The following is a 26,890-nucleotide window of genomic DNA, read 5'->3' as shown; positions in this document are numbered from 1 at the left end:
GGGCACGACCACCCTTCGATTTTTCGACGATGAAATCATTGTAGGAGGGGATGGTTTATAATGAAGTAGGTTCGGGTGCACATGCACATAGGGAATGGGGCCTAAGCACTTGGGCTTAGGGACATTTACATGTGTACTTTTTGGGACCTTGGACTATATTAGGGCGACATTGTACCCTTTTTGATGATATTCACTCTGTAGACATTCATGCCTTCTTGGTGCTCATGCCCAAGCTTTCATGGCCTTCTTGGGTATTACCGTAAGGATGGTGACCCACACCCATGTTGTCACACCATGCTTTCTGAGTGGCCAACCCATCTCTTGCATAACACCATGCAATGTGCTATTAACTAAGAGAGGGGATTGACGTGTCATGAGATGGAAGGAGAAGATAAGCAAGGAGGCCTAGGCATCCATAAACAAGGCTAATCTTTTGGAAGGGGAGGTGGTGCATGAGTCAATTGTGTGCTAGGGAGAGTCTCATATTTTTTGGGTTGCATCCTTTGAGTCGAGGGAATCAAGAGTCTTTTATGCAGTTAATATATGCAAGTTTTTGAGGTGCTCTTGTCCAGCTTAGAAGGAACCATATAAACCTTGTGAGTATATATACTTTGTCTTTATTAGGGTGTTGGGGCTGCAGCAGCCTGGTATACACAAGTTTATGCACCAAGTAGGACTCACCAAGCTAGAGTTAGCTCAGGCACTGTCGGGTCATTGTAACATTTCCTCTGTGGTAGCCATGTAGTTGAGGGATTGTCATATGATGGCATGGTGTTTAAGTTTTTGAGGTGATATTTAGATTGATGCATATATATGGTGACATCAGTAATTTTTGGAGATTTCTTAAAATTGCTAGCAAAAGGAATGTGAGGAAGTTGTTATCGTTATTTCAATTTTGTTGTTGTTAACTGTTTTGTGGAATCTTTTGAAATTGCAACACATTTATTTGCTTTACTTGTTGTCTACTCTACACTTGTAATTTTTCCAAGTATATGTTGCACCTTTTAGTACTTTACGCAAACATTAGCAGTTTTTTGGGATTTCTTGCAATTTCTAGCAAATTGAATGTGAGGGGTTGATGTTTGATGTTTTGTGGAATCTTTTGGAATTACAACACATTTATTTACTTTACTTATTATCAACTTGTGATACATAGGATTTGTGTGCATCGATAAGGGTTTCACTTTGGCTTCTAAATTCTGTTTTGGATGCCATTTAAGTGTCGAATTAGTGGGAAGGAGGAGCCTAGATCAGTTTAGTGTCGTTCGATTTATGGGATTTCTCAGTTCATGCGTGCTCGGTTTTTGTCAATCCTCCTTTGCACTGAACCAAAAATCGTGTATACTTAGTCAAAATCGACATTTTCACTGAGTGCCTAGAGACAACTTGCAAAGCCAAAACGCGACTAAATCACCCCGAAACATGCAAAATTGCATTTAGTTGCGCACATAATAGTTTCTTCTTCCTTCACCCAAGAGGATGCCTCAATCCAAGACAGTGATTTCCCCATCTGCATCATGTAGCTCTTACAACTACCCAAATGTGTTGCTCCAAAATCAAAGGAAAAAAGGAATGGAATTACCCTTCGCTTCCTTGCTTGCCTTGTTCTTGCCTCTTGCTTTCCTTCTCAACTCTCACATGAACCAAAGCTTTGATACCATGAGAAGAATGTGGGGGGAAAGATAAGCTCCTTGTTGCAGGCAAACACACACATAGAAGAGTAGACAAGCACTGTCACGTCTCACATCTCAACTAGGTAGACTCATGTCATATCACATCTATATCACGGCTTACATGCTCATGTCACGTCTTATAAGCTCACATCTTATAGACTCAATTCATGTCCCTATAGACTCACATCTGTTGGACTTATGCTTGATTTCCACGGGACAATGGACTCATGTTTACAAACCTGAGAGGTGGCTTGGCCTAGTTTTTATGAAATTTCAAGGTTTCTTGGACTTGTATAAGGGTGATAAGGTTCCTAAATGCCGTAGTGGTTAAGTTTTTGAATCTTAATTAATGCTACTCACGCAAGTGATTAACTATTTTTTAATTATTTTTTGCTAAATTTAGATGCACTATGCTACCAATTACAATAATGCATGAACAAAGATTATGAAATGTATAAACAAAACTTCACAAACGTCTCATCTAATCCACACTAAATGGAGCTTGTAGCTTAAGTTTTCGACGTAATGCAACAAAATCAAAGCCTTTTGGGCTTCAAAATCATGCAAATGGCCAAAGAAACAAGGGTTTCTTGCTTCCAAGTATGCAAATAGAATGATCTAATGAACACAAGAATAATAAACAAGCTCGAAAACAATATAAAAACATCCAAGGATCTAAAACCATATGTTTTTTTGGACGTGTGACCTCCTAATCAACACTAGGAAATATTGGGTGATCCCAATAGCTTGGAATGAATGGAAAAACAAAGCTAAGCCTTAAGCTAGTCCCCATTAGCAATGACAAAATATGTTCAACACAACAGCTTATCTTAGTCTTTGTCAAAACAAGTGTTGTTTGCTCTTATCTTAGAGGCATAAATGCAACTCCTTGATGTGGGTATGCTAGCACGTCTACACTTTGTTGTTACACTAGAATGAGTCCATGGCTATAGGGAAGAAGAGATAGCTCTCTTTGCCTAGATGGAGGCAAGAAAAGAATAGTTTTTGCAATGGTTCTTCATCATAAGAGGTGGGTAGAGAAGCTCATAGAAGGAAGAAGCCCACACTCAATCCTATCTAAGCTAAGCAAAGATCCATGAGAATATAAGCAAGCAAGAGAGTAGAGAAGAGGGAGAATGAATGTGTATTGCTTGATGTGATAAGCTTTCACACTAGGCCAGGCAGTACTTGAAAAAGATCCATTCAATTTGGTTCTAGTCATAAGCAAAAATATATAATGAAGTTTGCAACTTCACTATTTGGCATTAAGTGTAAGGCCACTTCATACATTCCAACATCATCTTACAAGGAATGGATGCGAGTAAGATGGTGAAACACCTTACAATAGAAGATGAATGTAACACCAAAGCAAAGTGGTTAAACACCACCCTTCACTTATTACATTTTTTAAATTTACCTTAAATTTACCTTAAATTTTATGTACATAACATAAAAAAAGTTTTTTTTTTCTTTGGCAATAGATGATGATTAACCTCTAAATTTATGTTTTTAAATATCATTTTTCATGAAAAGAAACTACATAAAATTACTAGAACTCTTATCATCATAACTTCCAATTTTTAATTTGTATAATATTAATTGGAAAAGCAGTCTCAAGCATGATTGAGCCACCCACATTATTGGCCATCATTACGCCAATGGCTTGACCTCAAGCACAATCCTTTATTCATAAAATTTCCTACTTCATTGTGACTAGCATGTTCATGGCTCTTTTGCAAGGTGGAATCAAAGGTCTAATAACGATGACACTGCATCAAATTAGCTAGGAATCACAATTAACATCCCTCCTTAAATGGCCTACAATGTTTATTATCAAAACATACAGAAGAGTCTCATAGTTGAACCTCAAGAAAATGGCCTACAATGTTTATTATCAAAACATATAGAAGAGTCTCATAGTTGAACCTCAAGGGGCTTGGCACTAAGTATTCGAAATGTCACATTTAGCATGGTCCCTTGAGAGACTTTTCCTTCTCTACCACTAGTAGTATGAGAATGTGTATTAGAACAAGTTATATTTTCTAGCATGGTTCCTAGTATTAAAGTTTTAGAATTAAGGGATTAACCTCAAATTAACTTCTACAAACTATTGCACTCATCTCTCTCACACCATAGGGGTAAAACAAAGCTCTCACCATTGCAATGCCATAATAACCCTGTGCAAAGTTGCATCCCAAGAACCAAAAACGGGCGACTCCCTCACAACTAAGGTATCTCACGTCAAGCTACCTAAAGTGACTTCATTTGTGCTTGTATTGTGTTGATGCTTGAATCAAAAGTCACTCTCATCACAACAGCATCCCATCAGCATTGGCTTGTCCTTCTCACCAGTCCTTGCCTTGGTTCTTGTGCTGGGATATTTCATTACTATCTTGGTGGGGCAACATACTCGGTTACATTCAAAGAAAGTTCTGAAGTCCACTACTCTTACCACACGGTAACGACTATCTCAAACTCCCAACATTATCCACTAACTACTATCTCAAGCTTGGGAGTTCCTACTCACCACCCACAATCGTCTGTCCTTCAAGGTGCTGATCTTCCACATGACTACATGAAACACCACTCAACAAGTTCTAATCTTTGAAATATGGAACTCAGCTAGGACATCAAATTGATCTAAGTACAAATGTAAAGAGTAGAGGCATTACAAATTCCCTCAAAAGTACAAATGTAAAGAGTAGAGGCATTACAAATTCCCTCAAAAGTACAAATATACAGAGTCATGAGATTGCTGAGGCAGTCACACATCTGAGTGAGATTTAAACTTTTGAGCCAGCAGAGGCTCAATAATGTCTGCCCATTGAAAGAAAGTCCAAGAAGAATCCGCATCATAAAGGGGAATACCATTGACAAAAAAGTACGGGGTACCGACCACGACTCTAGAGCACCCAAACTGCAAAATAAAAGCCCTTGTATCAACGCCTTGCAGCACACAAATGTAAGATATCTCACAAAGAATATGGTATGTGGAGGTAAAAATTATAGCTTTTCATATAAAAAGCCCACCTTGAAGGAGATGCGAGTGGCCAAATCTGTCCTGAAGTCCGAAAAACCCGCCTCGAATAGCCTCTCAAACTCAGATGGCAAAAGTTCATTGAAGTTGTCCACCGCAAGTTTTACAATTCTTTCCACAACAGATGATGGTGCCTCTTGTATCGTATTGCTTGTTGAAAAGTTATCCTGCACATCTAGCAAATAGGAAAATGAGCATCTTCTACATTAAATTGAGAGAGAGAGAGAGAGAGAGAGAGAGAGAGAGAGAGAGAGAAACTTTATTAACGTCTACTGGAGACCTGGGTCTAAGAAACCAAAAGTAGTACATAGGATCCATGTGTAAACTCACGTCACAAAAATATGCTCCATGTATAAACTAAGGTCACAAAATGTGGTACATTTGATCCATATGTAAACTAATGTCACAAAATAAGGTACATGTGATCCATGTGTAAAGTAAGCTCACAAAACATGGAAATTAAAAAAAGGCCCATCTGCGAGAGAGAGAGAGAGAGAGAGAGAGAGAGAGAGAGAGAGAGAGAGAGTTTCGATGTCGTAGCCAACCCAGCAGACCACATATATGCTGGCACTAAAAGTGCAGGAGCATTTGAAAATGGAATCTCTTGATTAGGAGCCTGGTGTGTTAACCAAAACCGTAGCAATTCCAAAAACACACACACACACACACACACACACAAAGATAAATGAGGTGAGTCTTTCAACGTCCTAGCTAAGCCAGCAGACTATATGACCCATAAGACAGCACCAGAGTGTGGGGGAGGGATTTCTCAATATGCAAGAACCACTATGACCAGCACGCATGTGTGTGTGTGTGAGAGAGAGAGAGAGAGAGAGAAAGAAAGAAAGAAAGAGATATATTAAGCGTCTACTAAAGACCCAATGGGCCTATGAGACCAAAGTGATACAATAATGTCCCATGGCATATCTCATCATGGAATGGAAAATAAAACAGAAAGAAAACATAAACATTCAATGCTATGAGTGTTCTCAGCTAGTTCTCATCAGCCACTCGAAGATCTGATTGGCAGGCAGCCTTGAGAGTTCTTCGTTATCTTCGAGGTACTTCAGATTATGGCATCACCTATTCCAGTGGTGCTGATTTGGTCGGTTTCACAAAATTGATACTCGGAGGTCTACATCTGGATAATGCTTTATTCTTGGTACTGGATTGGTTTCTTGGAAGTCTCAGAAACAAAGGACTGTTTCTGCTTCTTCCACCAAGGCTGAGTACAAATCCTACCTTCTCTCCTCCACTTAGGCACATTGGATACATCAGATTCTAGAGCATTTGTGCTGTATACCGACACTTCCCCGGTTACCATCTTCTCGAATTCTCAAAATGCTATTGCTCTAGCTCAGAATCCTGTGATACGAGATATGGGATCCTCTACATAGTCACATGGAACGGGGAACGGGAACGGAGACGGAAATGGGGACAGGGATGGGGAACGGCAAAAGGCAGGGAACGGGGACGGGGACGGGGACGGGGACGGGGACGGCATATGGAATATGCAATTTATTGACTACAAAGCATACTAAATAAAAGAACATTTATGTTTTTACACTTTGAACTTTCAAGGCATCAATATGCCTATGGCTGCTGTTGAAGCCAATGTAGAAGTGGGCCAGCATCAAGAAGTTGAAGACAAATCGGGTGTTTGATTATTTGAGAAGTGAGAGCCTTGATTTCTTGGAGAACTCGTGGCAGAGGAACTGATGGTTCAAGACAAAACTTACCATTTGATTGGCCTCCTGAATGATAAGATCAATCCATGACATCTTTCCAATATCCGTTAAAAGATTGTTCAAACAATGTGCCATACAATATGACAGTCATGTGTGGATACATGCCCTCAATAATAGCTCCAGCTGCCCTATTTGCAGCCTCGCCATCTGCAACAAAACCCACCACACATTCCGGGCCCATGAGCTCAATGCCACTTGCCCACTTTGCTGCGAGCACGTCGGCACTCTTCCCTGTCCCTGAGGCATCATGTGAAGCAATAAAGTACATCTCGCTACGGGAATATGCAACGAGACCATGGATGGACCACTCCATCCATCTACAATGAGTGACACTCCATTCTTTGCCCATAGCCGCTTTGTGTTCTCTGCAGCTTGCTCGACAAGGCGCTTCTCCTTGTCGAGCAATGTGGTGCACAAAGACTCTGATTATGGGGGGGTGTAGTTTGGACCATACTCCCCAATCTTCTTCACCATAGCCTTGAAGTACTCGGATCTAATTACCAAAAGAAACAAGTGAACTTTCAAGAATGAAACTTAGAAAAATCATGTCAAGAGGGAAGAGTCAAGGCTTACCTAGTAGTATGGAAAGCAATATGGTCATGGAAGAAGAAGTGAGCCACAGCTCTATCAACCTCTTCCTTCTTCTTAGGATATCCCAACTTCCCTCAAGTGTACTCTGTCGCCGCGCAGGTGTGGGCATCGTAAAGGAACCTACACCATGTGGCCGTGGTGCAGATGTGGTAGATGCACCCCCTGACCCTGAAACAGACCCCTTGGGTGGTGTCACAAATGCTGCAGGATCCACAGCCACACGTGCCGGCCTTGCAGCCCTCAAAGCCTCATGCCCGGCAATGCACTTAAGAACCTCCCTTCTCTTCTTCAATGTGATTCCCATACAAAATTGAACCTCGTGCCCGGACTCATGCATCAAGTGGGCTCTCACTTTGCCTGACCCACTCGTCCGCCTATAGGGGCAAAGCTTGCAAGACCACGGGCGGAATCTCCTCCACTTCCAGGCCGGTTGGCATTAACCTCTTCCCACCATGACCAACATCGGTTCTTCTAGCACCACCACGGAGTGTAGGTGTGACCAATGTGTCAAACAACCAGAGTTTGGTGCGCGGCTCCTGAAACTGAATGTAGGCACATTGTCTCTCTAGTGCCCCTAGGGCTGCATATCCACGTGCCAATCTAGCCTCTGCTGCTTGTCTCATAGAGAACTGTGGTCCACTGAATGTGACTCCTAGGTACACATATGATCTGGTGTACTCCACTGATTCACCTCTAAAAGTGAATTGATGGTCGGATCTAGTCACCCAGGCCTATGCGGTATTGAAGACCATAATCTTCGTCTTCCCAAGGTTCACTATGAGGTCCCTATCTACACAAAACGACTACAAAGCATCCAAATGCTGTTGCAAACCCTCAGGGGAGTCTGCAATAAGTACTAGCAGTATGGGTATCCAAACCCTTGCCAGTCTGGCCCCCTGCCCCCCCATCCTGTCAATGTAGTCGGATATCTCATCAATGTAAAGTCCAAAAAGGGTGGGTGACACTGGGCATCCCTGCTTCACCCCAATGGTGCTAGTCACTGTATCCGACATGCCTCTGGGAGTCCGTACTCTGCCTATCACCGCCTCATATAATGAATAAATGCCCCACTGCATCTCCTCGGGAACACCAATGTCATGCAATCCCCTCATGAGTTTGGCATGTGGCACCGTGTCAAAGGCTTTGCGGAACTCCACGAAGCAGCAATATATCCACTTCCCCCATGCTCATCCCTCCTCAATGAGAGCCATGAGGATAAATATGTGATCCAAAGTCGTGAAACCTCGTCTGAAACCTGCCTGCCCAGGTGCTCTGAGTCCATGTGTCCCAGCCCATCTACTCAGCTCTCGATCCAAATATCTTGGCCAAGCAATGGCCAATCATGATGGTCCTGTAGTTCCCTGGTATCATGGGGTCACCACTCTTAAATAGAGGTACAATAGTATGTGCCGCCCAACTGTATGGGAAACATTCGCAAATGGCCCTGTTAAACATGTGTACTAACAGTGGTGCCAATACATCTCTAGCATGTGAAAAATGTTCTGCCACCAGACCATCCTGGTCTTGGGCTCTTCCATTACGTAGTCTGTCAATAGCATCCAAAACCATCCGAATGGTGACAAAAGTACTATGATCCAGGCGAGTTGCTGACGGACGAGGAATGGGGGGCTACCTTGGTACTTCATATAAAGATCTTGCATATTCATGCCATGCCTCAGGTGCTGTGATAGGTGTGGGTGGCTGTCGCTCATGGAACACCTTCCACGCCCTCTTGTTGTCCTGCCCCAAAAATAGTTGGTATATCTCCCTCTCAAGCTTGGCCAGGTAATCTCGCTTCTTCTTCCGCACAAGGCGTTTGAAGAGCATTCTAGCCTGTCTGTGTGTGTGGATGCCAAGGGTGATCTCCTGTTGCAAGCGGTCACGAGTCTCGCGACATTCATCATTGTACCAACCATTCTGGGGGCCGTATGGCGAGGGGGGGTATACGCGAAAGCATATGCTGCTGAACCATGTAATACATTTGCCAACTCTTTCGTAAGCTCATCAAGTGGACTGCTCGGGTCAAGGGCGAACAGACCATCATATACTGCACTGCCATATACCCTAGAGGTCTCCCGAGTAAAGTGATATCTTGGGTATCTGGTATGACTAGAGGGTGGTGTGCCTCTAACATATCCACAAGTCACAGAAAATGTCAAATATGCATGGTCTGCTGCTATCCCAATGGGTCTGCCCGAAATGGAGAGATCCTGTATATCATGTATCAAGGTAGGTGAGCCCATCAGGTAATCCATTGTACTAGCTCCTCCCTTTTTGTTCCAGCATGTGAGAGCATCTGAACTTGGCCAACGGGATAGGCCATTATAGATAACTAGCCCATGTGCACTCCCCAAAGCTAGGAAGTGTCTCCCATATTCTGTCACGTCTCCTGTGTCTTGGGCAGATCTCTGCATCCCTATCTCATTCGATGCTAGCTCGCGCTACATGGGCTCATCCGTAGCATAGAGAGTTGATTGTTCCCGACCTGTATGTGCATTTAAGTCCCCCGTTAGTAGTACATCTCCCAAGCTCGCAAATCTCATGATGTCCTCGTACAGCGGCATAGATGGTGATTCTCCCGGAGTAGCGTATTTGGAATGTGCCAGTGGGAAGTAGCATACTGCAATGTAAATGTCCCGAGGTCTATTTGTGCTCACTTTGATCCACATGTAGCGTGCGTCTGCACCTCTATGCATCACATGTACCCCCTCCCGTAAGTCCTCCCTCAACAGTATTGCTACCCCCCCACTTCCTCTAGTCCCCCCTACTATGAGTAGTTGGGGTCGACATACTAATTCCCATCTATACCCAGAAATGAAATGAAATGATATATTAACGTCTCTAAGAGGCCATAGTGGCCTATGAGACCAAAACTGAGAGTACATCTGAATTTGGTGTCTCATCAAAGAGAACAACTAAATGAGACTAAAAAGTACAATAAACTGATTGTCCCACAGTTATAAGAACAGAACTGTAAGACTCCGAGACGATACTGAGTAGAAAATACTGGAAAATATTGAAAATGTATATCAGGTAGATCCATGTATGCTGATCAGTTGAAGCGTTTCCCTCTCCTTAGATCAAGTATCTCCGCCATGGGGCTGTCTAGAATGGAGAGGTCGTAGAAGCAAGGTAGGCGCCTCCGATGCCGAGCAATAATGGCTCTGATCTGGCGATGGTGAGGATGCCGTGGTCGGGATCCTGGTGGGCGTGGTCGACGAGCACGACATAAGATAACTGCTCTATCAGTGGTGACTCCCTGGGAGCATGGTCGGTGCCCTGATGGCCCTGAGAGAGAAAGAAAGAAAGAAAGAAAGAAAACTATATTAACGTTCTTTAGAGGCCACATCTGACCTATAGGACTAATCAGATACATCCATGTGATTACATTCCACTTCGGGGGCAACAAAATGAAAATAGAGATAAAACTAAAAATAGTTCAAATTCCCTACATGACCGTAGGAGAATCCTAGATAACATGAAGGATTTCTCTAGCAGCTACTCTTCATTACTACCATGTTTGGTTGTCCTGAAATCTGCAATAACAGCTCTACCTCTACGGTAGACTGCCCATTTTCCTTGTTTCCTTGCTTCGTATACTTATTGAGTTCTTGTTTCCTGTTTTTTAGTTGTGTGGCTGTGAGTTCATCCGCCATCCACACCTTCGTTCCCTTAAGTGACCTTGTTTGCTTCATGACTTTAATTTTGTCTTTCATATCTGCGTACCTCAAAACCACATGTTTTCCTTTGATTGCCACTGAGGGATCTCCAATGTCGATGAAAGGGATAGCTCTGCACAGCTTTCTTTGTAGAATCTCGCATTCCGGGACATAAGTATCATTCGCAATCTCCTCGTCCTCCAATACCTCCACCTGTTCCCAACTCTCTGACAAACCACCCACCCTAATTTCTTTTGTAATCCATTGCTGCTCGTTCTCTTCATTAATCTGTGATATTACTTCTTTAATGAGAATTTCTTTAGGCTGTGGATGAAGTAAATTTACCTGTGTGATTTCCTCCCTGTTTTCTTTTTCATGTTGTTATTCCTTAATCTGTTTCTCCAGGGTTGAAAGATGTTGTTTTGTTTGATGTAGTTCATTTTGCAAGGCTGAATTTGTTTGCTGAAGATGTTGAATCATGCTCAGGAGGTACCGCTCCCATGGTGATGGTTTTTCATTGGGTTTGGTAGGAGGGGAGATAAGGGTTTCGGAGAAGGTTTTCTTGCTGGCCATGTCAAACTGCTGGACTGTTTGAGAGGTTGCTCTTCACGAACCCCACCCCCATGAGGTGCAAGCCCTTACCTGCTTGGAGGTGGGTTACAACCCTACCCTACAACTAGGGTGAGCAGGCGGGCAATAGGTGCATAGGTCTGTATGTGAGTAGCAAGAGAGATGGGCAACGGGAGAGAGAGAGAGAGAGAGAGAGAGAGAGAGAGAGAGAGAGAGAGGGAGAGTTATGTTGCTGCCTTGGGGAAGGGCGGGTGGGAAACGGACGGCAAGGGCGAACGGGCGGCGAACAGAGGCGACCAGGTGAAGCGATGGTGAGTAGGGGCGAACAGAGGCGAGCAGTGAAGCGACGAGCGGGAGAGAGAGAGAGAGAGGGGGCGGCGAGCAGTGAAGCGAAATGGGGGGTTAACACGAACAGAGGCGACCAGGTGAAGCGACGACAAGCAGGGGCGAACGGGCGGGGGAGAGAGGGAGAGAGGGAGAGAGAGAGAGAGAGAGAGAGGGGGGGGGGGGGGGGGGGACGGGCGGGAACAGAGGCAACCAGGTGAAGCGATGGTGAGCAAGGGCGAACGGGCGGCGAACAGGTGAGCAACTGAGCAAGGGCAAACGAGCGGCGAATAGAGGCGACCAGGTGAAGCGACGGCGAGAGAGAGAGAGAGAGAGAGAGAGAGAGAGAGAGAGAGAGAGAGAGAGAGAGAGAGAGAGAGAGAGAGAGAGAGAGAGAGAGAGCCATCCTCAGTGGTGCGCATAGTAGCACGAAACGGCGTTTCCGCCCCCAGGAAACGGTTCGGGCGTTTCCGGAAACGGCAGGCCGGCGGAAACGCCGTTTCCGCGTATTTTTTTTTTTCAGGTTTTGACAGGGGGGGGCCGCGTGCGTTTTTTCATTTTCGCTCTCCTTTCCTGCAGCGCTGCGCTTCTTCGAACCTTGCGCCTTTTCACCACAAAGGGCCAAGGCTCAAGGCCAAGGCCCTAAGGCTCAAGCCTTTGCCCCCAGTGCCCCCCACAAGGCTCCAAGGCCTGTACTCTGCAGGCAGCTTGCTCCAGTGCTCTCCAATCTCACAGGTGGCTGCCCATTCTTCAAGGCTTCAAGGCCCAACTTCCAAGCCTCCAAGGGCAAGTGTTCTCGAGGGTAAGTGCTTTCAACTTCAAGTCTCACTATGCCTACAGATCCCTATTGGCAGTATGCAACAAAAGGGGATGGATATGTCGGAGGTGGGGGTTCCCGCAAGTGGAAATGTAATTTTTGTGGATATGAAAAAACAGGTTCAGTGACCCGGGTAAAAGACCATTTGGGGCATGTCCCAGGCAGAGATGTCGCTTTATGTCAAAATGTGCCGCCCGATGTATTGGCATCACTTGAGGGTTGGAGAAAGCAACGCCTTGGTTTGGATGTTGGTGAGCAACATATGGCAGCACATGCAACAGGTGAAGCATCCTCGAGCCAAGTGGCCTCTTCAAAGAGGACTAGAGTTGAGAGCCAGACAGATGTATCTTCGAGTGTGGGTGAGGGCCCTAGTGCAAAGAGGACACCTTTACCTAGTGTGGAAGTGCCTGCAAAGGGTTCATTGCAAAGAGCAAGCATTACAGCAGGCTTGCAAAAGCAAGCCATGAAGGAGGCAACAAGGGAGGTCACGCGCTTGTTTATACGGTGTGCTATCTCTTTCAATGTGGCTCGCACCATACAATGGAAGAAGACCATGCGGGCCGTTAGCCGCATTGGCTGTGAGTGGGAGGGTCCCTCGGCTGAGACAATCCGCACACGAGAATTAAAGAAGGAGAAACTCAACGTAGAAGGCCAGCTTGAGTTTTTGAAAGAAACATGGAAGAAATATGGCTGCACTATCTTATGTGATGGATGGTCAGATGTACGCAAGAGGAATGTGTATAATGTGCTTATCTCCTCTTGCAAAGGCACCATGTTTTACAAGGCCATTGATGCATCGGCTGCGGGTCTCACCGTTACAGGTCTCTTTATTTGGACACACATCAAGAAGGTGATTGAGGAGATTGGCCCACAAAATGTTGTGCAGGTTATTACGGATAATGGAAGCAATTGTGTCTCCATGGGGAGTATGTTGGAGGATGCATTCCCAACAATTGTGTGGACCCCTTGTGCCTCCCATAGTCTTGATTTATTGATTGAGGATTTGGGGAGAATTTTTTGGGTCAGTGAAATCTTTGCCACCGCGAGGAGCATTGTCAAATTTGTGACACAAAGACCAAAGGTTTTGAGCATGTACAGGGCTAATAGTACCTTGGAGCTTCTCAAGCCATCCACTACGAGGTTTGCATACATGTTCATAGTGCTTGAGCGGCTTCTTCGTGTGCGGCCAAATCTGATTCGCACTATTAGTTGTGATGCATGGATCCAGTCGGGTAAGAGTATGACCCCAAAGTTTGTGGATTTTAGACGCAAGATCCTCAATGAAGCATGGTGGGAAGAGGCAGAGGCATTAGTGAAGACCTTAAATCTCATCTACACGGTCTTGCGCATCACGGACATGGAGGGGAGTACACTAGGCCTCATTTATGAGTACATGGATAGGATCGGGAAGGCACTAGACAACAATGCCTACCTATCTGTAGAGAGGTACGTACTTCTTCGCTCATGACTCATGGCTCATGAGCCTTTGCCAAATTGCCTTTTTGTCTTGGCTCTTTTCTAAGTTATAACTTTAAAGTCTTTCTTTGGTTTTGTTTGTTACTTGTAACTTGTAGAATCGCGGAGATCAAGCAGATTTGGCAAAACCGTTGGGTTTGGTTTCATAGACCAATCCATGCTGTGGCTCATGTGTTGCATCCTCTATGGCGTAGCGAGGATCAGCTTGAGTGTGAGGAGCTAAACGATGACTTCCAAACCTATGTGGAGAAATGGTGTGGTGGCAATTTGCAGATGTTGCGATGCTTAGAGGATGATCTCCTTGCTTTCCGCAACAACACTGGCTACTTCACAAGACCTACTGCAAAACTTCGAGAAACGCAGCTTCAGCCGGTCTCATGGTGGGAGAAATATGGACATGGTGTGCCTACGTTGGTGAGTAAGAAGTCCCTCCGCTTAAGCTTTAACGGCGACACCTTATTTGTATAATGTACTAATCCTAAATCTGCTCTTTGAACAGAGACGTCTTGCCATTCGAGTCCTCTCACAAGATTGCAGCTCTGGAACTTGTGAGAGGAATTGGAGCACATGGGCGCTCTACCATACGAAGAGGAGGAACAAGTTGACTACAGCCCAACTTGAGCGTCTTGTTTTCTGCAATTGTAACTTGAAGCTTCTTGAGCGGGCAGCTATGGGTCCTGAGCCAATGCAAGTGAATGTCGACAAGATTGACATTGAGAAGGTGCGGGATATTCCCACAATTCTACAAGAGGACCGAGATCTTTACACTTTGCTTTACGAGGAGGCCACAACACCAGTTCACGACACACGTGGTGGTCGTCGTAGGAGAGGGAGGCCGGCTGCAGCTAGTACTAGTGCTGCTAGAGAGGAGGCTACTGGAGAGGACTCATCTTCTTGCAGTGAGGACACACGCGAGAGCCATGAGGACTCTCAGGAGGATTCAGACTCCTCGGGTGCTTCAGATGAGGCTCAGCAGTGATCACTGATTCACTGATGTTCCATGTTTTTTGTTTAGTTCTTCTTATCCTTAGGGATTATGGACAGCCGGCATGTCGGTTATTTTGTAGTTTTTGAACCTCTGACTCCCAAGTTTGATGATCATTGCTGATATGTATGATGTATTATGATCACAATTTGCAGCTTGCTATGTATGCTTCGGCCTTCAGCCTTTAGTTTTTTATGGTTCACATGAATTTGCCGCGACATCATACATGTCCATTTGGCATTATCTACATTCTGTTAAGTGTTATGATTCTAATGTCCACTTGAGTCTTTGATGTGTCTTGTTTGAGGTCTCTATGCATGTTTTTTGCATCTCTTGACATAAGTTTATTTAATAGGATGTCTCTATGCATGTTTTTTACATGTCTAAAATAAATTCAAAAGAAACTCCGTTTCTTGCCGTTTCCGACCTCGCGGAAACTCGGAAACTCCGTTTCCGACCCGGTCCGAACCGACCGTTTCTGCCGGTCCAGGTTACTATGGTGGTGCGGAGAAGATGGTCTCTATAGAAAGCCATCTTCGTCCCCAACTCCGATGAGGGCTCTAGCCATGTCCTCCTAGTGTCCAATTGAATGAGGTCCTGTCTGATGACTCTACTAATCTCAGAATGTGTCAAGGTGAGAGAGGGTGCCTCCAGAGAGTACTGGAAGGGTGGAAGTCTGTCTAAGCTGAACCCATGAAGCTCAAACCAGGATGCTATCTGCGCATACCAACATGAAGTGTCTCCCTCCATGGCTAGCTGATGAGAGGACTCTAAAGCAAGTCGTGCATACCGGTGCCGGGGAAGCTCCCAGGTGCTATGAATGAAGGACATTGATCTGGCAAGAGCCTCTACTACGATCGGTGGTGCTCCCATCTCGCCTCGGATAATCTCATGGGGTACCGAGGCCTTAGCCCGAATCATCCTGGAGATCATGGACACAAGTGGTCTCTCCATCGATCTCCATCCATCGTATGTGCGTCCTGATCGACTGTGACGATCTAAGCTAGGCCCCCATATCTGTACTCCATATAGCATAGCCGATGTGACCAACGTCTTCAAAAGGCCAAAGTGACCTATGAGACCAAAGTTACAACCATGTGACATCTGATACACTGTCTGGAAAAGAAAAGAAAGAACTGAAGGTACGCATCTAGCCCTACAATACATCAGTAGGGAGCATCCGGAAGCAGCAACTAGGAAGAGTGGGAAGCTAATGCTACTAGTCAAAATGGGGTGCATGAGTACATGGATACATGAATACATGAATATGGGGGAGTACAAAAGTGACAGGGAGTACAACAGTATATGGCTGGAGTGGTAATCATCCTAGGAGCTCTAGCATGGGTCTTTGCCGGATGGCCTGGATATCTGCCATAGCATAGAGAGAGAGAGAGAGAGAGAGAGAGAGAGAGAAAAGAAAGAAAGAAAGATATATTAAGCGTCTACTAAAGACCCAATGGGCCTATGAGACCAAAGTGGTACAATAATGTCCATGGCATATCTCATCATGGAATGGAAAATAAAACAAAATGAAAACATAAATATAGCTATCTCACTAGGGTGATACAAAACTGTCCAAGGAAACTCGTCATGGAAAACTAAGAACATAAAAACATGGGAGCAACATCAGCTCTGAGTAGTGCATACCATACTCCAGAGTGCCCCTCAAGTGCTAGCTGTCTGGAGGACTCGAGGGCAAGCCTCGAGTACCCGTGGGGATCCATGTGACTGATGTGAAGAAGGTACGTGACTGTCTGAAAGAGTGCCTCCACTACCATCGGGGCTGCAGCAAACTCTGCTTGGATAATCTGGTGTGGGACTGATGGTTTGCTGCGGATCATACGGGAGAACATCATGACCTGGGGCCTCTCAACTCGTTGCCAATCCTCATCAGATAAATCTGGCCCCCAGAAAGCTACTCCATACATCAAGGCTGGTGTGACGAGGGTGTCAAAAAGCCAGCCTTTTGTCCTGGGCTCCTGGAAATGTGCCTGGAAGCACTACCACTCAAGTAAGCTCAAGGTTGCATATCCCTGCGTCACTCTAGCATGTGCTGCGGGAAGCATGGTAAAGCGTGGGCCACTGAAAGTGACACCAAGGTAGACATAGGATGAGACAATCTCCACAGGATCCCCTCTATATGTGAAGAGAAAGAGAGAGAGAGCGAGAGAGAGAGCTCTTATGGCTTAAGGCTTAAAAGTTAAGAGGCTAGAGCCGAGAGTAAGCTTGCGGGTTGAGAGAGAGAGTGAGACAGTGAGGGAGTGGGAGAGAGAGAGAGAATGAGGGAGTGGGAGAGAGCGAGAGAGAGAGCTTGCTGCTTAAGCCTTATAGGGCCTAGGCAGCTGGCCAAGAGTGAGAGAGTGGGAGAGAGAGAGAGCGAGGAGAGCTTAAGCCTTATAGGTGGCTCTCAGCACAGTCCCCACGGGTGACGGCAGGCCATAGAGTCAGCTAGACGCCAACGGGAGAAAACGGGCAGAAGCAACGGCGAAAAAAAAGCGAAAATAATGGCGAAAAAAATAGCCGAAAAAAAACGCTTGGGTGTTCCAGGTGTGTCCCATTCCAGACCCGTCCCCAACAAGAAGAGGCCGTTCCGCCGTTCCCCGAATGCCGTCCCCGGGTGACAGTAATGCCCGAGACATTCCCCCCGTCCCCATTCCGTGTTGGAACGCCAGGTCGTTTCGGGACGGCGTTTCCGCATCCCGGCCTGTGACTATGATCCTCTATCCTAGATAAAGGAGGCTGTCCATGTAGCACCCTAGGACAGATGGTGGACGTGGTGACGAGCACTGCAAAGATCTTCTACCATCTGCAAAGGAAGAAGGAGCCGTTGCATAGTCTTTAAAGCTGCTTCTCCACGTGCAGCAGCAACAAAGACCAGCTAGCTAGCTGCTAAATCTATAGAACTTAAACTCTCTTCGCCTAGGCAGCCCGTCCGAAATTTCTGCATCACGGCATTCTTAGCAACACGGCCTCCAAGTTTATGCAGCACCCAATTTTTAAAGGTTGCTTTACCCTTATTTCACTAAGGCTTTTGGGCTTCTTCACATCAAGACCTCCCTAAGAGGTGGGTCATGTGCAGACAGCTTTTGGACTCCTGAGGTTTATCGCATGTAGCAAATCTCGCTATTTACACATTATTTCAAGAGCTCACATAGAATCTTTGTGTCACTTTTGAAATCATGACATATGTGGCAAAGTCTTCAAAGACAAAAGTGCAAGCAACTTGTGAAGGGAAAGTTAATCAAGCTATCTTTCTTTCATGTGAAGATGACAGTCACTTGAGGGACCGATTGCTTGACTTCTGCAGAAGTAGCAAATGTATGCAAATTTATTTTGCAGTGCACTGGGATAAGCATAGAAGATACCTTTTGATGGTATTTTTCAACCAAAAGCCAATGATGGCTAGTTTGTAGTTTGTAAACACTATATATATTTGTCACATCGTAATAATAAAATAAGTAGTGATTTTTCAGCAATGCATGTTTTCTTCTTCTCCTCTCAACATGTGCATTTTCTGCATCTTTTGTGCAAATAAACATTAAGCTAATTTACAACACGCCATGCATTGATGTTGGGTTTTCTCCTCTCTACAATCTTTACTTATCCACCCCTAAATAATGCATAATTCCCTTCATTCCTAGCCTCTTTTACCTTGATCATCTTTGTTTTCCTTTCTTCCACTTGCAGTTGAGTACGATCTTCAATGATGTATGTATGTGTTGTTGAATCTAATTTTGAAATTGAACATTGACTTTGCATTTTTGAACTTGATACTCAACAGTCTTTCTTTCTAGAGAGATCTCCTTACGCTTCATGCATTCTCCACATCATTGCTGACATCATCTTCTCTTGTAAGACTTGGATGTTCTCCAAAGGAAATGCTCCTTCTTTGAACATGAAACAAATATATTAAGGGCTTTATCCTTTCTACACTGTTCCTCCTAAGGTGTAGCCATGATCGATGCGCTAGGAGTTTGCCTACCTTTCTTGATCACCTTTGTCCACTCTTTCTCAAACTCTTCTTTCTCTTTCATGCCACAGCAGTCCACTTGGATCGGCCACATTTTACCACCTCTGCCAGCTGTTTCTTGTGTTCTTATGTTTGCTGCTCTTTAAGAAAGGATGATTCTTCTTGCTGTTGCAGGTTTCTTGCAAGAAACTTACCTAGTTTGGCCTTATGTGTGGTTTGCAAAGATGCAATATTTACTTCTGCTTCTGCTAAACAAGCAAATTGTTTGCTTAGAGAGAGAGAGAGAGAGAGAGAGAGAGAGAAGAAAGAAAGAAAGAAAGATATATTAAGCGTCTACTAAAGACCCAATGGGCCTATGAGACCAAAGTGATACAGTAATGTCCATGGCATATCTCATCATGGAATAGAAAATAAAACAGAAAGAAAACATAAATATAGCTATCTCACTGGGGTTATACAAAACTGTCCATGGAAACTCATCATGGAATACTAAGAACATAAAAACATGGGAGCAACATCAGCTCCGAGTAGATGGTATACCACTCTCCAAAATGTCAAGCATGGGGCTGACGAGTATGGCCGAGAGGTCTCCCTCAGCTATGTCACGTGGAAAGGTAGCTCGATGGCGGTGGAGCATGTCCTGGATTTGGAGCTAATGAGGTGATCGTGGCCGGCGGGGGGGTCGGGGCGTTGCGCACACTGGAGTGCAGAGGCTTGGTCCGAGGTAACTCCTCTCGGGCGAGGTAGGTCCAGTGCAGCTCGTGGAGGGTCCACAAGATCCACTATGTCGGTGTCCTCCACGTCTTGGGTCCGGAAGAAACTGGTGATGGTTGGCTGCCAAGGGAGGGGGCGGGGTGGCTAGGGCCTGTGTCTCAAGAAGGTGTCCTTGTGTCTGCGGAGCTCAAGCAGGAAGAGGCCCATGCAATGCTGGTCCTGGAAGTCAATGATCAAGGAGAGTGGACCGAATCCCTCACGAAAAAGACAGTGAAACCTCCCGCAGATCTCATAGTATATTGGGCAGCGGCATATGTAATGCTCCTCTGTATCAACCTCTATGTGGCATAGTCGGCAGATCCTCTCCTCTTTGGGTGTCCGTATGAGCTTCCCGGCTCTGAAGATGCACTCAGCTCTACTGTCTCCACTCTGAGGCGGTGGGAAGAAACCCGTATCTAGCCAATCGCGATCCGCATGGCATGGGACATGTGAACACTCAAGTAGCCCGGCTGCTGGATGAATCCATCCTCAGTGAGTGTGAGGAAGTGGTCTCTGTAAAAGTGCATCTTTGTGGGGAGCTCCGTGGGTGTGATCCATGTGCAATGTGTGTAGAGGCTAAGAAGATCTGACCGGATAACCCGGTTGGTATCCTCCTGAGACAGCCGGAGAAAAGGGGAGTCCAAACTGTACTAAAGGGGGGGTAGGCGGTCCATGCAAAGCCCATATACTGAGAACCAAGTGGAAACTAGTGCATACCATACTCCACAGTGCCCCTCAAGTGCTAGCTGTCTGGAGGACTCCAGGGCAAGCCTCGGGTACCTCTGGGGATCCATGTGACTGATGCGATGGAGATATGTGACTGTCTGGAAGAGTGCCTCCACTACCATCGGGACTACAACAAACTCTGCCTGGATAATTTGGTGTGGGACTGATGGTTTGCTGCAGATCATACGGGACAGCATCGTGTCCTGGGGCCTCTGAACTCGCTGCCAATCCTCATCGGATAAATGAATGGGAGAGAGAATTAGGGTTAGAGTTATTCATGTGGGAGACATACACAGAGAGAACAAGGGAGAGAGAGAGAGAGAGAGTTGTGTGGTAGTCAACTCATCAAGATGAGTGTGTGACTCCCCTATCACACATGTATATTGCACTAGTACACATAGTGCACTTAGTACATTAAAAGTACTAAGTGTACTATGTACTATAACTTATGGGCTTGTACACACTATAAGGGTGGGCATAGTGCCTTTACCCCAACAACCTCCCACTTAAAGGCAAAGTGCCCTTAAATGAAGGAAAAGAAAAAATCAACATGTACATGATAATATACAAGGCCATATCAAGGCTGAAACTGGCCTCATCCAATGCCCATCAAGTGTCTGCAATGAGCAAACCGCTCCGGAGGCAAACTCTTTGTCAACAGATCAGCCGGGTTGTCATCCGTATGAATTTTAACAAGCTGAATTTGCTTGTTCTCTATCACCTCTCTGATGAAGTGATACTTCACATCCACATGCTTCGTCTTTGCATGAAAGACAGGGTTCTTTGCCAACTGGATGGCACTCTGATTGTCACAATGCAACAATGGAATATCCCCTGTATATCCCAAATCAACCACTAACCGAGATAGCCATAATGCCTCCTTGCAAGCCTCTGTGGCTGCAATATACTCGGCCTCTGTAGTAGATAAGGCTGTACACTTCTGCATCCTGAATATCCATGACACAACACCTCCTGTGAATGTAAATACATAACCGGTAGTAGACTTCCGGTTATCTGGATGACCGGCATAATCCGAATCTGTGTAACCATGCACTAATGCATCCTGTTTGCCAAAACATATGCACATATCTTGTGTGCCCTTTAGGTATCTCATGACACCTTTCACTGCTTCCCAATGCTTCTTGCCAGGGTTGGCCATGTATCTAGAAACCACTCCCACTGCAAATGCAATGTCCGGCCTAGTAGCAACCATGGCATACATGAGACTGCCACAAGCTGAAGCATACGGAATCTTGGCCATATCAGCCCTGTCTCTATCTGACTGTGGGCTGTCCATAGCACTGAGTTTCACATATGGAGGCAAAGGAGTACTAGTCTTCTTCCCCCCGTCCATATTGAACCTCTGCAAGACTTTGCCAATGTATTCCTTCTGAGACAAATACAACACATGCTGATTTCTGTCCCGAAGTATCCGCATACCCAAAATGTGATTTGCATCACCCAAATCCTTCATATCAAAGGTTTGATGCAGCCTCTGCTTCAAGGCATCCATCTCCTTACGAGATTTCCCGGCAATCAACATATCATCAACATACAAGATGAGGATCAATAGACTGCCATCCAAAGCTTTCTTGGTGTATAAGCAGTGATCCATGTCACTTCTCCTGAATTTCTGGGATTTCATGAATGTATCAAATTTATGATACCATTCCCTTGGTGCCTGTTTGAGCCCATAAAGACTCTTTTTCAGCTTGCATACAAGCTTCTCCTTTCCACTCACTACATAACCCTCTGGCTGTTGCATATATATCTCCTCATGGAGATCACCGTGAAGAAAAGCAGTCTTCACATCCATCTGAATCAAGTCCAGATCATCATGTGCAACCAAAGCTAACACAGCTCTAAGTGTGGTCATTTTGACCACTGGAGAGAAGATCTCATCAAAGTCCACACCATATTCCTGCTTGAAGCCCTTAGCCACTAACCTGGCTTTGTACCTTGGCTTTGCATCAGGTGCAACTTTGAGCCTGTATACCCACTTGCATGGCAAAACCTTCTTGCCTGCAGGCAAATGCACCAACTTCCATGTTCCATTTTTGTGCAGAGAATCCATCTCTGACTTCATGGCACGCTCCCATAGAGCTTTGTCTGCCCTCTGTAAAGCCTCCTTATAACATGAGGGCTCCCCACAGTCAGTAAGCATCAAGTAGTCAACCCCTGGAACAAACCTGTCAGGGGCTCTGGAGGGTCTTGTGGACCTCCGTACCCAATGACCATCATTTGCAGGTTGTTGTCCAGCCTGCATATCACCTATTGGTGGCTCCTGTTCCATGCCATAAGGCTGAAAAATCATGCCCGGTATCTCCTCTAACTGTGGCATATCCATAGGGATATTTTCTGCCATCTCTGGCTGTCCATTTGGACCATTTTCAGCACCATTTAAGGGCTGGTTTTGTTGCTGTAATGGCTGATTTATAGCCCTTGGTTGTTGTCCATGATGTCCATCATCATCAAAGATGACTCTGCCAGGCTCCTGTTGCCTTGCAGGCTCCTTATACATGCATGTTTCATCAAAAATGACATCATTGTTGCGTATAATCTTTCTATTCACGGGATCCCAAAGTCTATACCCCATTTCACCTCTGTCACCATATCCTAGGAATATGCATTTGTGAGACTTAGGATCAAGTTTGGTGCGCATTTCCCTGCGTATGTGCACGTACGCAACGCAACCAAACACTCTCAAGTGCTTGTATGACGGAGGCTTCCCTGTCCATACTTCCTCTGGCACTTTCCCACCAAGCCTCGTGTTAGGTGACCTGTTTATAAGGTGAACGGATGTCACAACAGCTTCAGCCCAAAAACCATGAGGTAATGCAGCATGTGACAACATAGAACGGACCTTCTCCTGAATGGTTCTGTTCATCCTCTCTGCTGTCCCGTTTTGTGGAGGATCATAAGGAGTAGAGAGCTCCCTCTTGATGCCTTTAGCATCACAAAAGACCTGACACTGTTTGGACATATACTCTCCACCATTGTCGGAACGCAAAGCCTTCAGTGTTTTGCCTGTTTGATTCTCAACATGAGCAACAAACTTCTGAAACACTGAGAATGTATCACTCTTCAAACGAAGAGGATAGACCCACACCTTGCGTGTGGCATCATCTATAAAAGACAAAATATTTTGCCCCTCCCAAAGAAAGCTGAGGCATCTCACATACATCTGTATGCACAAGCTCTAACTGAGCATCTTTCTGTCCAAGAGCTTTCTTGTGGGGGCACTGGAGTTGCCTGCCATATATACAATGCTCACAAAACTGAAAACTTGAAAACTTTAGAGAAGGCAAGTAACCCAAACGAGACAATTGCTCCATTCCTTTGACACTCATGTGTCCCAACCGGCTATGCCACATAGAGATTTCCGGCAGCTCGGTTGCATTTACATTAGCATGGTGACAAACACCTGCATGCATGAAGTAAAGAGTGTCCACCTTAGAGCCTCTGGCAACAACCAGTGAGCCCTTACTAATTTTCCACTTTCCACGACATCAAGTGAAGACGTGAATAGGACCTCATCCTCACTGTCACCTGCATGTGACACATTGATTTCTTCAATCTTGACTCCACTTTTACCCTTTGGCTTTACATCTTTGGTTTCATCTTTGTCTTTGTCTTTGCCTTTTTCCTTTTCCTTTTGATCATTTTTCCATTTATAGCATTGCTTTTTGATGTGTCCCTTCTTGCCACAATAATGGCATTCCAAGTCCTTTTTAGAGCGGGACTTGCTCCTTCCCCTTTCTTGGCTTTTTCCCCTTTGCTGGGATCTCCCACGTGCATTCATTGCATTGGACTTTCCAACAGAGTTGTTTTTCCTGTTCATCTCTTCTTGAAGAAGAGCACCCTCAACATCTGCATATGACAGCATAGCATTCGAATTGCCAGTGGCTGTCCTGAATGTGTCCCAACTCTCTGGCAAAGTGCATAAGAGAAAAGTGGCTTTGAACTCATCGTCCATTGCCAACTTTTGATTTATAACCTGGCTGACAATACCATTAAACTCATTTAGATGGGCTGCCATAGACGCCCCTTCCTTCATCTGAAGACCTATGAGTTTCTTCAACCAATACACTTTGCTTGAGGCACTTTGCTGGGCATACAAGTCCTGCAATCTCTGCCACATTCCCCAAGCCGTCTTCTCTTCACGAATGCTGAAAAGTAAAGTGTCTGACACAGACAACATGATGGTGGATCTTGCCAGCTCATCCATATTTTCCCCCTCTTCAGCAGTAAGAGAAGCGGGCTTTACACCCCTTTCTTTGATAGGCTTGTGCTGCTTTTTCTGGAGCAACACATTATAGCACAGGGTTTGCCAAATATCATAGTTATGTGAGCCTTCAAGCTTCTTGATGTGAAGCAATGAAGAGCTCTCACCTGTGGTTGCCATAGCAATATGCAACCTGTCAATGCCTGACTCCCTGCAAAATGTGCAAACACTGCACCAAAAGCACACAAAGTGCTCACAGTTATTCTCCCAAGTTTTATCTCCTTATGCGGAAGCACAAATGCAACTTTTCTCCCACTGTATGTGATGAAATCAGCAAAATCTGGTTGCTGCAGATTTTGGACAGCACCTTAAATGTGCTCTGTTGCCCTTTCAAAGTATTGTACAACAGTACCAAGTGCTCACCTGTGATGTACCAAACCTGTACCGGCAAGTACAGCAGCTGAAATTAAACCTTTTCCTCACTCAAATCAGTGTACAGCCATGCCAAAACTTGCACAAAGCTGCGCCAAATCTGTATCAACAGGTACAGTAGCAATAAATGCTCTCCTGGCTGTCCAAATGAGTGAAAATCAGACTTTTACAGTCCCGAACACTGCATACAACAGTCCCGAACAGAAATTGGGCAAAAGCCCCTTGATTGCAAGCTGATTTTTGAGGATTCAAGGCATAAATGTCTTGCCTGCTGCTTTGCCAAGCTCAACAAGCATAAAATCTTGAAAAGCCTCTTGATTTAAGATCAATTGCTGATCATACATGGTACATTGACGCACATGAAGGCATCCAGAGTCTTTGCGATGCTTCCCCCTGGCCACATATACATCCAATACATGAAAGCCCCTTGATTTACAGGCACATTGAGTGCTTGTAAGGCATCAACACATTATCCACAGCATCAAATGCGATTGCCTGCATGCAAATCAACCAAATCGGCACAAAAGCCCCTTGATTTGCACTGCAATTTGCTGCAATTTTGCCCAAATGTGCGATTTCTCACATCATACAGCATGTATGAGTGCTTAATTGCACAATTACATCAAAAGCCCCAAATTTCGACATCCAATTTCCTGCAAATTGATCCTGATTGTGACCAATGTCACCCAATTTTGCCAATTTTGCTCAGAAATTGAGCAATTCGGCACTTGTATCTACTCAATTGATGACTGTACTTGCTCAATTGCAAATCCCAAAAAAAAATTGAAGCAGAATACCTTGTAATTTCTGATTTTTTGTTGCAGAAAAAAAAATTTGGTGCTGCTATTGATGTTGATGCTGATGCAGTTGTAGTCGGGCTTGGGCTGGTCACAGACGTGGCCCTGTTTGGGCAGGCGAAGGACCAGACGGCACTACCACGCTTGGCGAGTCGTCCATAGTCATCTTCTTGCCGAAGATGCCAGCGGGGTTCACAGGGGGGCCGGCCACAACGCGCTCGCCTTCGTAGAACAGGACTGGCAGGGCCACGGAACCATGGGTCAGATCGAGCGAGGCCAGCGGAGCTGAGGCGTCGGTCAGGTCCTGTAAGGCGAAGGCGGACGAGGCGTCCTTGGCCAGGGCCTGATTTTGTGAGATGATCTACGCGGCCACCGGTAGGCCAGTTGAATGCGCTGGCCTCCTCGCTACCCCAGCTTCTGCTGCCGCCGACCTTCTTCTTCGCTCGCCTGCCTTCGCCTAGCGCCTAGTAGCCAGTTGAACGCCCAACGCTCGCCTTCGCTCACGCCTAGCAGTCAGCCTACGTGTCCGACTGGCTTCGCCTGTGTTCGCTCGCTGCTGAGCGCCACTCGCTTCTTTGGCCACCAGCGCCTTGCTGCTTACACTGCCTACGCCGATTGCCCCAGCATTGCGAAGCATCCAGGAAGAGCTCCCACCATAAGAGCTCGTTGGTGAGGCGCTGGCAGAGGCCTCATGGTGGCCCTCAGACAAAATGCCCAACACAGACAGAGAAATGCGCAAGAAGATCTGACAGGCTTTGATTACCATTGTGCACGTTTCTGCGCTTTGAGTCTGTGCAAACTCCCCTCCAGCTCTGATACCAGTTGAATGGGAGAGAGAATTAGGGTTAGAGTTATTCATATGGGAGACATACACAGAGAGAACAAGGGAGAGAGAGAGAGAGAGTTGTGGGGATAAGTCAACTCATCAAGATGAGTGTGTGACTCCCCTATCACACATGTATATTGCACTAGTACACATAGTGCACTTAGTACATTAAAAGTACTAAGTGTACTATGTACTATAACTTATGGGCTTGTACACACTATAAGGGTGGGCATAGTGCCTTTACCCCAACAATAAATTTGGCTCCCAGAAAGCTGCTCCAT

At 45.5% G+C, this 26,890-nt stretch overlaps 2 protein-coding genes across 3 annotated transcripts in view; one reads left to right on the top strand and one right to left on the bottom strand.

Moving 5' to 3' along the window:
• Positions 1-4,274: 4,274 nt before the first annotated feature.
• LOC147618115 (uncharacterized) overlaps positions 4,275-26,890 on the bottom strand; it is a 45,719-nt gene continuing 23,103 nt past the window's right edge. The window contains exons 3-5 of one of the 2 annotated variants that reach the window (XR_015262182.1): positions 4,704-4,877; positions 4,381-4,590; positions 4,275-4,338 (exon numbers count right to left, since the gene is read on the bottom strand). Coding sequence is in view for 1 of the 2 variants with exons in the window: in XM_086775357.1 (XP_086631483.1) it covers positions 4,438-4,590; positions 4,704-4,877 (327 nt within the window). In the remaining variant the exon portion in view is untranslated. Of the gene's footprint in view, positions 4,591-4,703; positions 4,878-26,890 lie in introns of both variants that reach the window. The other variant, XM_086775357.1, reaches the window with a different exon arrangement.
• On the top strand, positions 12,171-15,374 carry LOC147618116 (uncharacterized). The gene is made up of 3 exons (XM_086775356.1): positions 12,171-13,865; positions 13,994-14,309; positions 14,395-15,374. The coding sequence occupies exons 1-3, from the start codon at positions 12,433-12,435 to the stop codon at positions 14,872-14,874; spliced, it is 2,229 nt and encodes a 742-aa protein (XP_086631482.1). The 5' UTR covers positions 12,171-12,432; the 3' UTR covers positions 14,875-15,374.

This window comes from Cibotium barometz, chromosome 35 (genome assembly GCF_041138505.1).
Source record: "Cibotium barometz isolate CiBa-2024 chromosome 35, ASM4113850v1, whole genome shotgun sequence".
Taxonomy (NCBI): Eukaryota; Viridiplantae; Streptophyta; class Polypodiopsida; order Cyatheales; family Cibotiaceae; genus Cibotium; species Cibotium barometz.
The sequence above is the reverse complement of the archived record's forward strand: the minus strand, read 5'-3'. Positions and strand labels throughout refer to the sequence as shown.